The sequence below is a fragment of the Sinohyriopsis cumingii genome, chromosome 15 (assembly GCF_028554795.1).
Source record: "Sinohyriopsis cumingii isolate HCF-2022 chromosome 15, ASM2855479v2, whole genome shotgun sequence".
Lineage (NCBI taxonomy): Eukaryota > Metazoa > Mollusca > Bivalvia > Unionida > Unionidae > Sinohyriopsis > Sinohyriopsis cumingii.
In genome coordinates, this window is record NC_142975.1 from 9,803,931 (window position 1) to 9,818,625 (window position 14,695).

The 14,695-nt window shown below is 34.2% G+C and overlaps 1 protein-coding gene across 4 annotated transcripts in view; it reads left to right on the top strand.

Annotated features, from left to right (window-relative positions):
• Positions 1–14,695, top strand: part of LOC149781245 (uncharacterized) — a 306,624-nt gene that overhangs the window by 197,199 nt on the left and 94,730 nt on the right. For all 4 annotated transcript variants that reach the window (XM_089935331.1, XM_089935329.1, XM_089935328.1 and 1 more), the window contains exons 12-13: positions 3,078–3,239; positions 12,610–12,752. In XM_089935331.1, coding sequence (XP_089791457.1) covers positions 3,078–3,239; positions 12,610–12,752 — 305 coding nt within the window. The remainder of the gene's footprint in view (positions 1–3,077; positions 3,240–12,609; positions 12,753–14,695) is intronic.

The window sequence follows — 14,695 nt, forward strand, 5'->3', positions numbered from 1 at the left end:
TTGTCCGAAAGGGTTCAATTCACCCTGATGGGACTTATATCATAAGTTCAACAGTTGTCTTTCTGGGTCACTCTGCAGGTTTGTAGCAATACAGGTTACTCTACTTCCACTGGAATCGTATGAGTGAACATTTCATTTCTCATCTGACTTCCAACTTTGTAAGCAAATGACATTTTAGTATTTTGATTATAAATAAAAGAAATGGTTAAAGTTTTTATTCATTGGGGGGATCTTGATTTGAAGTTGCTGGTTGTTCTCAAAACACTCTAAGATTAGGTAAGTATTATAAAATAAACATATTTTACTCCCCAAAAATTATTTTTCTATAAAAAGGAAAAGAGATCCAAAGAATTCCACCTATAAAATGTACAAAGTTATAATTAAGTACCATATTTTCTCAGTTAGAAGATGAGTCCAACTGCAAACTGTACATACCCTGATGTGCCACCACATAATGTGCCAGCAAATCTGGGTCTGTGCAGTTTGTTATTAGTAATCAGTAGAACAAAAACATATATCTTGATCAGCAGGTGCAACATGCTACATTATGATCTTTGTTGTTTGCAGTTTGACTCATAAATGAGTATATACGATAATCTATATAAAAGAGAAATTGTAAATGTAATTCAGAAGGATTTGAATGTAACTTGTATATTGCCCATCACTAATTGTTTTAACGATACTCATTTGTTTCTAAGTCATTAAGAGCTACCATACACACTCATTTATAAGTTGGGTTCAACTGCCAGCAGATTCAGGTCTATGATGTTGTTCTTTCTCCACTGATTATTTGTCACAGTCAGCACAGACTCAGATCTGCTGGTGCAGTATGTAGTGGCAAATCTGAGTCTACACAGTTTGCAGTCAGACTCATAAACAAATACATACAGCCTGTTTCTAGGAATCAGCTAGGTCACGTGTTAATCAATGTCTGAATTACTGCAAAGTTTGGCTCCAAAATAACCTCGTCTGTCAAGCTTTTGCAGATGGTTGCCTTAATTAATATAGGGCTTCTTCCTTTCAACATCATTAATGGCAGTCATAAAAGAGACCTTACGATTCAATGTGTTCTGACAAAGATGTGCCATAATGGTGGACAGAATAATAAAATTTTTGTATTTAATAATCATTAGCTTTCCAAGAAGCTTGAAGGCTCAGCTATATATAATTCATTATTTGATAGGAAAGAAAGGAAACTTTGTATAAAATATTGAGTGGCAGAAGATAGGAGAAGTATCTAAGGTAATCTATTTAAGAGAGCATCAGTGATGTAATTGCTGAGGCATTGTGGGATTTTGCTTTTTTGTATAAATGCAAGAGGAGACTGTGACCTTATTTTCAAAATCTAGTCATCAGAGGTACATTGTTTACACTCAGTTGCATGTGCCAGTCTGGACAGGTTATTATTATTGCAAATCCCTTCCCCATCACATTTATTGAACATGTAAATCCAACTGAAATAAATCTAGCATCCCTACTGCTTTGTAATTTAAGTTGTTGCCAAAGTTCCTGTCACTGCAGATCTTGTGGATGTAGTTCCAATTAGAATCATGGTAATCAAGGATTTTGAGATTTCTGAATGCTGCTTGACTTAACATGGGTGCCAGCATGGTAGCACCTGATTGGTATGTACAAAAATACAAAATGTAACAATTTAATTCTGCAATGGTCTATAATTGAATCCTTTCTAACTAAAACTGCTGTTACATAAAGCTGACATGCCCTGCCCACACAGATCTGAGACAGTAATTTAGTATTGTACTCGCATGTCAGTTTGCCATTTTGGCCAATCACTTGTGCATTCTCAGATTTCAGGGTACATCAAAATAACTGAAATATCTACCAAAAATTAATATTCCTTGCTGTAATGCAGAGCACTGATGTAAAGTCACAGCAGATTTGGTTCTCATCATCCAAAATAAAATTTATGTGAAATAATACAGTAACAATAGAACTGATTTAATGGAATCCATGACCATATTTGCTGTATGTTAGGGACAACAGTGAGGATAATGAAGTGAGGTGCCAGTCTGCACACCCTATAGCCAGTGCAAGATATTTATTTACCAGAGCACAGTCTGTGTGTTAAGCTAGAGAAGCCAAAGTTTAAATAATTTCCATCAAATGTTTTTGGTGAATAAGACTGTTGATCACAACAATTGCCTGAATTTTGGGTGCCATTTTTTTTTTTTTTTGTAATGGTAAGCATAACAATGGAGTACCGTATATACTTATGTATAAGTTGAGTCCAGCTGTAAACAACAAACCTTGATCTGCTGTTACATAATGTACCAGCAGATTGAGTTTTATACTGTTTGTCCTATTGATTACTTCTATCAAACTACACAGGAACAGATCTGGCTGTACACTATACAACTCCGGGGTCTGTGCAGTTTGCGGTTGAACTTGAATTATAAGAAAGTATATACGATACATATGAGATGCCATTTTTTCACAATGATTTAACAGACAAATGACAACAGCACTTATTGGCTGATCCTTAGCCCAGCTTGGCATAATGCCTTCACTGTACATGTGTCCTATACTTTAGGCCAAGATTGGAATGTGATATATATTCATGTCACAATTATCACTCAAGCTCAACTGCAGACAACATAAACACTGATCTACCGTCATATAATATCCTGGCTAATCAGAATCTACTTGTTTGTTCTATTGATTATTCCTACCAAATGGCGTAGACCCATATCTGCCATCTGTGCAGTTAGCAATTGAATTTGACTTAGAAGTGAGTATATATGGTAACTTCCAGCAGCCATGTGAGACATTGGAAGGCACAATCAAGATAGTCCAAGATATACAGTAGATTGTATTTATCATGTTTGCAACATGTAAGTTTTAGAAGACTTCTTCTTTCATATATTCAAGTAGGTGAATGCAAATTAAAGTTTACATTTGTGTATTTACTTACATAAAGTCTCATATCTTAGAATGACTGCAAGTGCATGAGAAGGATGTTATATTTGTATATCGCACTTAGTAACTCCCTGCATGTCACCCTGTGGTGAGGTTTCCCTGCTTATTCGTGTTATTGTGTAGTTGCTGTGGTATTGTAGCTGTTGCTGAGACAGTCATCCCAGATCTGACAGATAAAGGGCCACAGAGAGGAGATTTGCCAAGAATACGGTTTGAGCCAACTCCACAACCCATAATTCCTATCACTGATGAAGATCTTCAACTTCCCCATGAGCAGCTGATGGACCATGATGCAACTTATGGTGAGTAGAATTCTGATCTATAATTATCTCACTTGTAGCTATAATTAATGCTGTATATTGCATTTACATATGTAGTTATTATGCTAATATAAATATTCCACTTCGTTAAAAAGTATTTAGTGTAATTTACATTTATTCTGGAACTACAGTAACATTAGTTACCTCCCCTGTCAGGCTTTTCCAGTGTAGTGGTCAGAGACTACAAGTGTATGTATGTGTGATTTGGATTTTTAATGTAGTTTTAAAAAAAAATTCAGTCATATTGCTACGATGTCTGCAGTGAACTAGTTTTAAAGTGATGTCTAGCACTTGGGCATCATGTCACAGACATCTAGCATGATGTCCCACCCAGTCACATTATCCTGACTCAGGCCTACCAGTCCTAACACTAACCTCTTAATGCTGAACGCCAAGCAAGGCAGCTGCTAGTAACATTTTTTTATAAGTCTTCGGTATGACTTGGCTGATGTTTGAACCTACAACCTCTCACATCCCAGAGACTACAGGGAAGCATAGTACAATCATACAGTATTTATTTATGTAGCAATTGTGAATTGCTATTATCACAGACATGTTGTAATCCAGGGTAGATGCTAACTGCTGTTTCCCGTTGGTAACATATAAACACTTGTAACAAGTGATGCTGGTAGATTTAACTTGGTATACAAACATCTACTGCATTTAAGTAGCTTACACAAAATACGTTGTCATAGTAACCTGCATAGTTTTGTACTACAGGTCATGTAGGCATTTAACACTGATTATTTCAGTAGTAGATGTCATTTTTTATAATTTGATTACACATACCTTTAAATGGCAATTATTCACTTTATTTATTTGAATCCTCATCCATCGATGTTCATTCTGAAAGGTCATTATTTACACACCCCGAGAAGTACATATGGCAAAATCAGTGTTAAGGTAAAAGTCCATAGCAATCAATAATTTTAATTTTGTAAGTTTATTGATGACATTTTGAGGTGGAGAGCATTTAACAGTCAAGATTGGATAGACTTTGGTAAAACTATTTTGGTATCAAAATAACAACGAATATTTTGATTTGAGTAAATAGTCCTACATGACCACATCGACATACACTTACAGTAATATGGATCAATGCTTTCGGTTCTGGAAGTTTTTCAGACTGGTTCTGTGCTTTATACACAGACTGCTTCCATTTTGTAATTAACTTTTGACATTTTAAAAATCCTACAATAACAGAGATCTTTATGGAGCTGGTATGTTGATATTTTTGGCTAGACTAAAATCATCTGTGTGTGGTATGTCCAGAGTGACTACCACTTTACACTGGCTACTCATAAATATGATGGAACCATGATAATTTCAAATAAGTAGATTTACAGATTTTGATCATTATATTGGCTTCTAAACCAGTCAATTCTTTTATCAGCATAAATTTTACATTTCAAGAGGATTGAAACAAAGCAAAAGCAATTTTTGCCATGATATGTGTTTTTTTCACACTGTAATAAGGCAGCAGTATCTGAGCATTGATCAGATTTGGATTCAGATGGAAAGTGTTACAAAAATAACTGTACATTATGAGTCAGAGTTGTTTATCTTATAGTTCACTGCAAAGATTTTTAAATATAAAATCCAATAGAAATTTTTGAGTTTAGATCACTGTCTGATGAGCACTAATAGCATTAATTGCAATTATTAGGCTTCACACTTAACAGGCTCTCAGTAGTTCTCTGGTCCTGATTTCACCCTGAATCAAATAATAAAGAATGTCCCATCTGATACAGCATTGGAATGGTATAATAGCAATACAACCATGTTCAGCCTGCAAAGATTTTCTAACTTCAGTTTTCTTGATGCTGATACCGCTGTCCAATACTCCTCCATGCTATGTTCACCCTGATAAGTTGCTTCCTTATTTATACTTTAAATTTATTCCTGAGCATCAATCTTGAGGGCTTTAGATTTATTCCTGAGCCGCAATCTTGAGGGCTTTAGATTTATTCCTGAGCCACAACCTTGAGGGCTTTATATTTATTCCCGTGCCTCAACCTTGAAGGCTTTAGATTTATTCCTGAGTCTCAATCTTGAGGGCTTTAGATTTATTCATGAGCCTCAACCTTGAGGGCTTTAGAGTTATTCCTGAGCCTCAATCTTGAGGGCTTTATGTTTATTCATGAGCCTCAACCTTGAGGGCTTTAGATTTATTCCTGAGCCTCAACCTTGAGAGCTTTAGATTTATTTCTGAGCCTCAACCTTGAGGGCTTTAGATTTATTTGTGAGCCTCAATCTTGAGAGCTTTATATTTATTCCTGAGCCTCAACCTTGAGGGCTTTAGAGTTATTCCTGAGCCTCAACCTTGAGGGCTTCTTTCTTATCAAGGCTCAGATCCAAAACTGTGCTGTACAGTTTTTCCACTGTAAATTAAACAAATGAAGACTGATTTAGAATTGAAATGAACATTGAACAGATATATTATGTATTTGGTGTATTTTATGCTTTTATGAATAATGTATCCTAATTTTAAACTTAAGTATCTTGTAGTGTATTTTGTAATTGATGAAGTGATATATTTTAGCTAGGGCTTCATTTTTTAAACTTAATTTATGTGCATGAAAACTTCAAATATTTATGAAATGCAAAACATGCATACCTTTGAAAGATAATGCAAACTCAGGACCTTTCCTCTCACCTGCACACACTTGAACTCTGCTATACAAACATTGTTAAACTTGAAATATTTCTTAGCCAGTGGATTCTTAGCATGATTAGAGAAAGCACTCATTTTGCCATTTTGACATGAACAAAAAAAATATAAGAGCTGTCCTTCAATATTCATCTTAAAATATTTTGAACAATACAATAAAAATAAACAAGACAACCCCCCCCCAAAAAAATACTTACCCTAGCATGTTTCCCAAAATCATTTTTTATGGTTAGTCTCTCCATTTTGTCTCCCCTTTGCCCAAGGTTGGACAATTTTCATCCAGGCTTCGAAGACTTACAACACCTCTAAATGCATTTGGCCTTAATCTGTTCTTGAAGAATTCTAATTCAACTGCTATATCATGCATCACTGCAACTGGTCATTGTACTGTTGAAACATTTCTGGTCCCCATTAGACCTTTTCTGATTAATTTCTTTAATATGTTAATAGGATGCATACAAGTATAGTGCATGAAATATATTTACTAATTGAAAGCAAATTCTTTTGATTTTCAAAACAGTAGATTAAAACTATAAAACTTTATGTGTAGTAGATGGCCTTTCAAATGGCATTTTGGCCTACCAACTGTAGAATCACATGCATGTGTATTACATCTTAGGACTATGGATTTAAAAAAACTTCCTAATTAGATTAGGGTGTGAGAAATAATATCACAGTTGCAGAATGATGTTACTTGTTATATTTTAATAGTCTTCTCCAAATTCCTCTGTCTAAATACATTCTGTATGTTTTCAGACATTTTGACAAAGGAAATGACATATGCAATTAGTAGAATGATTTAATTTTGTGTACAAATATAATCATACTAACATTTGTCACTAGAATGATACAGTAATTTCCTATCTCTCTTAGCTATGCTCTGGGGAAGTAAGGTAACCAAATGGACTGCCTGAAAATCTTCTCACCAATGTGTTTATATCTCTGTTGCATGCTTTGTTGTTATACTTATTTTAAGTGTTCTTGTTATTTTCAGAGTTATGTTATTTTTTTCTACAAGACTTTTTTCAATCTTCCACTTGAATATATACTAAAATCAAGAATACCAGCTACATTTGATTAAAGGAATTATTAATCAAATAGGCAACCAATCACTTTGTCTTGCATAGACCTTATATACTTGATTATAAATTGAATCCAACTGCAACAAAAAAAATCATAAACTGTCAGATCAAGGTCTGTGTTGTTTATTCTTCTGATTATTCATTACAAACTGTATTGATTCAGATCTGCTGGCACATTATGCAATAGCAGATCAGGGTCTGTGCAGCTTGCAGTTGGACTCAGCTTATAAACAAGTATGCATGGTATGTAGATGCCTTTTTCCTGCATTTATTCACAAATCAAATTTTTTCTTGTTTTCCCTTTTTGGGTTACAAATTACACTGAAAATACAAATAAAGATATGTCTTGATGTCACATACTGTTATCTGAAATTTTCTGGTGAAAAAAATAAATAATAACAATTCACAAAATCAACTGCCTACAAAAACAACAAATACAAAAGTAGTAAGTTGTGTTTGAATGAGTTTGCCATACACTTCAAAGAGAAATAATACTTGATAATTGTAGATTTTATTGCTTTTAAGGTTCCTGCTTCAGCGTGATTGATAATTTATTTGCCATTTTGAATAGTTTGTAGAAAATAAGATTTGTACTCTAAGTTGGGCATAAAATGTTTGCATTTGTGACTGAAAATCGAAGAATGTCAACCAGTTGTTCTCTAGTGACTGCAAGAATTGTAATGTGCTAGAAAAATGACGATCAGTTTTCTAAATGCAAGTATATACAGTATAACTGTTCTTGAAAGACCACCCATTATGGCAAAAAAATATGGTTTCTCAAGACGGGTGGTCACTCATAACAGTTCATAACACTATGTAATCAATAAATATGTGCATTGAGAATATGTTCTCTCAAGACAGGTGGTCTCACATAGCAGTGGCCTTTCAAGGCAGGTTTTACTGTACATTTTATGCTGCAAACAGCACATACAAAATAATTCACAGCGTGTTAAAGCCCTTATCAATTGTGAGACTGCTGGGTCTTGCATGAAGCAGATGGCTTTACATATACCCAGTCTGACTCACAGTCTATAAATCAGCTTTAGTTATTGAGCCACACAAATTCAGTGACCAGTCTAATGCACAGCATGAGCAATTAACCTCAGCTGATGGTATGAATCTGGAAAAATGTGAACATCGGAACAAATAAGGAAAAATTACAGTTGAGAGAAATATTATTGTCATTAGGACTACCATGAATCACAGAGGTATGGATAATGGTTTGTTAATATCAATCTATCTTTATAAGAAATGAAAACGAATGGATAATGCATTATTAATATAAAACTTTTTTTATAAGAGATCATGATAAAAGATTTGATACCCAGTCAGTAAGGAGAGAGATGATTTCAGAAATTCCAGATGGTGAATATCAAGGTTGTTCTCAATGTTGAAGCAGATAATGACTATTGGCATTTCTGTTTAACAAGCCTATGTACTGTTAAAAAATCTGAAACCTTTCACAAATTTAGAAGTGCTCATAATTTGCCTTGACTACAATTTAATTTTGTCACCATAATCCGCCAATAATTATTGTACTGAACTTAAATGTATTGATTATTTCAAATGCAACCAAAATATTAAGGATTTTGAACCTAAAATTTTAAAATGGCAACAAAAATTAATCTAATACCATATGTACTCACTTATAAGTCAATTCTAACTGCATAGAAAATAGACCCCGATTTGCCATCACATGTACTGGTGTATCAGAGTCTGTAATGTTTGTTCAACTGATTACTCCTAACAAACTGCATAGATCTAGATTTGCCTGCGCATTATGCAATGGCAGATCTGAGTCTGTGCAGTTTGCAGTTGGACTCAACTTATAAGTGAGTTTATATGGTAGGTCACCATACTGATACTAAAGTTGGAAGGTGCTTGGAGCATTGTTTTAATGTTTTTCACCTTCTCTACCATTTTACCATTTTCACTTATTGATACAGAACTTGGATAGTTTTGATGTGTATTACTTGGAAAATGGTTTAACTAGCACATTTTGATTTTTTTTAAAATTTGTCATGAAAATACCTGTTAATACTGATGAAATGCAGACTTTCTTGTCATAGGAGTCCAATTTGTAGCAAATGTATCTTAAGAGTCAATGAATCAAATGTGTCACATGAATCCATGTAGCAATTGTATTATATGAGTTTATGTAACAATATGTCATTGGAGTCCATGTATTAAATGTGTTATAAGAGTCAATGAAACAAATGTGTCACAGGAGTCCATGTAGCAATTGTGTTACCGGAGTCCATTTAGCAAATGTGTCATTAGTCCACATGGCAAATGTGTCATAGAAATCCATGTAGCAAATTTGTGTAGGAGGCCATGTAGCAAATGTGTTTTAGGAATCCTTGTAACAAATGTGTGTAGGAGACCATGTAGCAAATGTGTCATAGGAGTACATATAGCAAATGCATAGTTCTATAACTGGGCTTCCACAATAGACTTCTATATTTATCTCTGATAATCATCTGTAGGAAGACTACTACCTTGTAACATGTTTATATTTCTGACTTATCTTTCTTGTCTTTCTCCCTGATCACTGCTCTCCATGCAGTTCGAGAAGGTCCAGGTGAGAGTCCAAGCGACACGCATTATTCACTTTCATATAATGAAAAACTTTATATATGTTATTTATAAATAGCACATTGTTTACAGAGACCAAGGCTAGACTAAACACGTTCTGTGTATTCTTTACTTATAATGTTAAAATGATATATTAGTTATATTGTCATGCAAAGAAACAGTTCCTCTCGTAGTGATTCTCTGATTTTTCATTTTCAGTCAAGTATTGATCACTTTGAGTGATATGACTAATTAATCAATTACAATTTCGTTATAATTCATGTTAGCATTAATCCTGTTGTTTTAGACCTCAGGCAGTGGGGACGTTGAATGGCTATGGAAACAGATCACATGGACAAATCAATAAATCATTAATCAATCGCTGAACAGTTATCAGATATTGATGACTGATCATGGAATATTATTAGATTCAGAAAACTGCTACAGTAATGGGTGATTTTATTGCTTGGCTATTACAGTAAAATCAGGCCGTATACATTAGCATCATGTTTTGGTCATGTTTCTGTACAAAAGCATATGATCAATGAAAATTTCAGTACAACTGAACAAGTTACTTTAATGTTTGGTCTGGATTTGTTAGATCAAAGACCACCCTGAATTTGTCAGCCAAAGAATGCAAGACAATCTTGATACTGAAAAATCGGGATGCTTAACTTATGTCTTTGTTTTTTTGTAAGTTAAAGTGAAGGTTGTAATGCTTAGTATTTGGTTTTGAAGTTTGTGCTATTTGTTGGTACCTGGTACTGTACTTGTTTTATAAAGTTAGTAAATATTATATATACCTGGTATTTACATTTCAAGTTAGTGAGTATTGTATGGTTTTAGTTTTTGCTCTGCTGATCATAGATTGGATGGTCTTTTGTTCATCATTATGATATCTGTCTGTCCATTAGCACAAATTTCTTATCACTACTCCTTCTAAGCTAACTGGAGGATTGTCTTGAAACTTTATATGCACATTTATCCCATGGCCTAGTTGGTCCTGAGTGGATGGTCATGTCAACATGGGGTTTTCATTAAAAAACCTTTTATGATATTTACTTGGTCCTAAATAAAAATGGCAACAATCTGACATACAAAATGGCTGCCATTGTAGCCATCTTGAAAATCTTAGAGTTGCTTAACTCCTCCTGAATGGATGGTCATATCTGCAGTGGGTTTTCAGTAAAAGACTTCTTTACAATGTCTACTTGGTCCTAATGAAAATGGGGCCAATCTGATATCCATTATGGCCATCATAGCAGCCATTTTGAAAATCTTTTTAATGCTACTTCTCCTACATGGATGTTCATAGCAACATGAGGTCTTTCTAAAAGACTTCTTATGCTGTCCTTTTGATCCTAAATAAAAATGGTGCTGATCTGAAGTACACTATGGACACCACAGCAGCCATCTTGAAAATCTTATCACAACTTCTCCTGAACAGAAAGTTAGTGCTTGATATGTGGTTTCCACCAAAAGACTTCATTTGATGTCCAGTTGGTCTTAAATGAATATGGTTCCGTTATGACATCCAGTAGGGCGACCACACAGTGGCAACCTTAAAACTCTTGTTATCACTATTTCTTATGAATGGATTAATTGTATCAACATGACTGGTTTCACTAAAGATGATGTCTAGTTGGTCCTATATGATAATCATACCAATTTGACATTCAATATGGCCACCACAGCAATCACAGAGAAAATCATTTTATCGCAACTCCAGCCTTCTGAATGGGTGTGTGTGTGTGTGTGTGTGTGTGTGTTTGATTTGGATTTCAATGTAGCTTTAAAAAAATTTCAGTCACTTTACTACGATGTCTGCATTGTGATAGTTTTTAGCTATGTCGAGCACTGGGGCATCATGCCGCAGATATGTATCATAATGTCCCACCCAGTCATGTTATTCTGACACCAGGCTGACCGGTCCTAAACACTAAACTCTTAATGCTGAGTGCCTAAGTGGGCAGCTGTTAGTACCATTTTTATAAGTCTTTGGTATGACTCAGCTGGTGTTCGAACCTGCGACCTCCTGCATCTGAATCTGACACTCAAACCACTAGACCACTGGAGCAGTCCTCTTGAATGGAAAATATTTTGATATAGGATTTTCACCAAGAGACTTCTTACAATGTTTGCACTGTAACAACAACATATAACAACATATTTACAACAACACATTACAACAACATATTATAACAACATATTACAACAAAGATGGTTTACAAAAGAAGGTATTAAAATTGTTCAGGCAGAAGCTAAATAAAGTTAGTAACAATTATAAGTCAAGTCCAACTGTAAAACTGCACAGACATATCTGCCATCTTTTAATGCATAGGCAGATCTGATTGTGTGCAATCTGTTAGCACTAATCAGTAGAACAAGCCACATATACCCTGATCTGCCAGTCTATTATGCAATGGCTGATTAGGGTCTGTGTTGTTTGCAGTTGGAGTTGTACAGGAGTACATATGGTAGATAGCTGGTCACACCAAAAGACAGGGAAAAGAACAATAATTAAATGGGCAAATTTTCATCATAAAATATTTCCTTTTACATTAAATTTGAGTTTGTATTTTGGAAAACAATATTGTAAAGCCAGAAAGTTCTCAATTTCCATATATGCTTAAGTGAATGTATTCATTTACCATTCAGATTTCACAGTATATCGGCTGACAAAATTAGGGTGTTTATGAAAGAAATATCCCAAATAGAGTACTTGTGCTGTTTTTAAGTGTAGAATAAATCATACTAGATTTATGACAGTATGTGAAGCTTAAAATTTACTTTGATGTTTCTAGGATATTCAACTTGAAATTTACAGGATAGGAATTTGAATATCTAACTATATATATTTTTTTACCAGTCACATTTTTTCACATCATCAGAAACCACTGAGTGATTGATTCTGTTACTACTCCACTATATTCATAGTGGTAACGGAAAGCATCACAGTTTCTGGTCGTTGGACTTTCTGATGATGATTTTTCACTAGAGCCTAATATCATTAATTTCCTTTTAGAATGTATTCCTGGTACGTTTGGAGAGGACTGTGTCCTGAGTTGCAGTGACTGTGCTAATGGAGCTAAATGTAATGAGAAGCAAAGTGGCTGCGATTGTACACCTGGTTGGAAGGGACTTCTATGTAATGAGACTTGTAACAAGGTTGGTTGGAAGGGACTTCTATGTAATGAGACTTGTAACAAGGTTGGTTGGAAGGGACTTCTATGTAATGAGACTTGTAACAAGGTTGGTTGGAAGGGACTTCTATGTAATGAGACTTGTAACAAGGTTGGTTGGAAGGGACTTCTATGTAATGAGACTTGTAACAAGGTTGGTTGGAAGGGACTTCTATGTAATGAGACTTGTAACAAGGTTAGGCTATAACAGTTGTCAACAAATATTACAAAACATTATTATTATCCATTTTATCAGATTTTCAAGTCTTTATCAAAATATCTCTTTGATTACCATTTTTGATGTTGTTTTTCGTATATGAAAAACATAAATATTTGTTTGCAAACTACAGAAAATAATGTGTAAAGGAAATAATTATGATTTTTTGGAAGAGATGATGTACAAAAAAATAAATGACCTGACTTTGAAAAGGATTCCAAATTATCTACCTGATTGTCAGTATTAAATTAAAGTTCATCAGATGTACTTACATTAAAGCGGCATAATAATAATAAAGTATGATATTTAGATTTGTGTATTGGAATTTACAGGTTAAAAAATGAATAACCAGTGTATGGACATAGGTATTCTGTCGCAGTTTTCTTTTTGCACCTCATGATGGAAATAAAATGCCCTGATATAAGAGGGAGAAAAAGAGAGAGAGATTTTTGTTTAGCGTCTTGTTTTCTCTGTAAATACAATGATTTCACCATTCTCAATAAAGAAGATTAACCTATACTGTATCAGTAAGTACATGTGTAGTTCCTGTAGACAGGTGGCATATGGTTGGATTTTTGCTTTTGCTAGTTACTTTCAATTGGAAGCTGTGACATTTCAGTTGGCAAGAACATGACTCGTAGAGAAATGTACATGAGGATGCATGTGGCATCACATAATATGATGTACATTAACATAAATAAACATCGTTAACTGAAACAAAGAAAGATTGTGAATATATACCCACTAGAACATGTCGATAAAATTATTTCAGAGTTAAGTACCTTGATTATTCCAAGGTGTTTATTGCTTTAATAGTCGAACCTAAGGAATAAAGATAGGATATCGTGTGGGCTATACAGAAAAGCTGAATTAATCTGGTTACATGTATGATTGTTACAAATTTTACGACTGCAGAATTGCCAGTTGCCGTGATGAATTCACATAATTATTATTTATTGATACTCAAATATGACATCTTAAATGGAATATTAAGCTAGTTCATTAGGTCCTGATTGTTTCCTGCATTTTTTTCACTTACAAGGTTTTTTAATTTCTGTAACACAAAGTTCATTTGTACAGAGACATCTTGTCATTGTGAAAATGGGCACTAACTCAATATAATAATGAAGTCAGTTAAAGTTTATAAAATGATAGTTGCAAACTGGAAGACATGAAGTACTGTAATTAAGTTGTGAACCCTTCATCCAAATTGAGATCTCATTGAAGGACCTGACATGTACATGTCATTCTACCAGATCGTAAAGATCTATTTTTGATGATTTTACCATATATACTCACCTATAAGTCAAGTCAAACTGCAAACAACAAAGATCCTGATATGCTGTAGCATAATGCACCTGCGAATCAGGGTCTATGTTGTTTTTTCTACTAATTATTCCTAACAAACTTCACAGACCCATATCTGCCAGTGCATTAAATGATGGCAAATCTGGGTCTGTGCAGTTTGCAGTTGGACTCAACTTATAAGTGCATATATATGGTAGCTATAATATAGCCGAAGTTATGATAGTTATTGAAGCTTAAAGTACGTTTGACAGAAAATAACAAATATTTTTTTTTACACAGTGATACTGAGGAGAAAATCTAAGCATACATAACAGTTGTTGAGCAGAAAGAAATTGATGTGTATTACAGATTCGATTGTAGATCTGCTTTATTTTGGCTGTGTTTTGTTTTACAAAATTAGAATG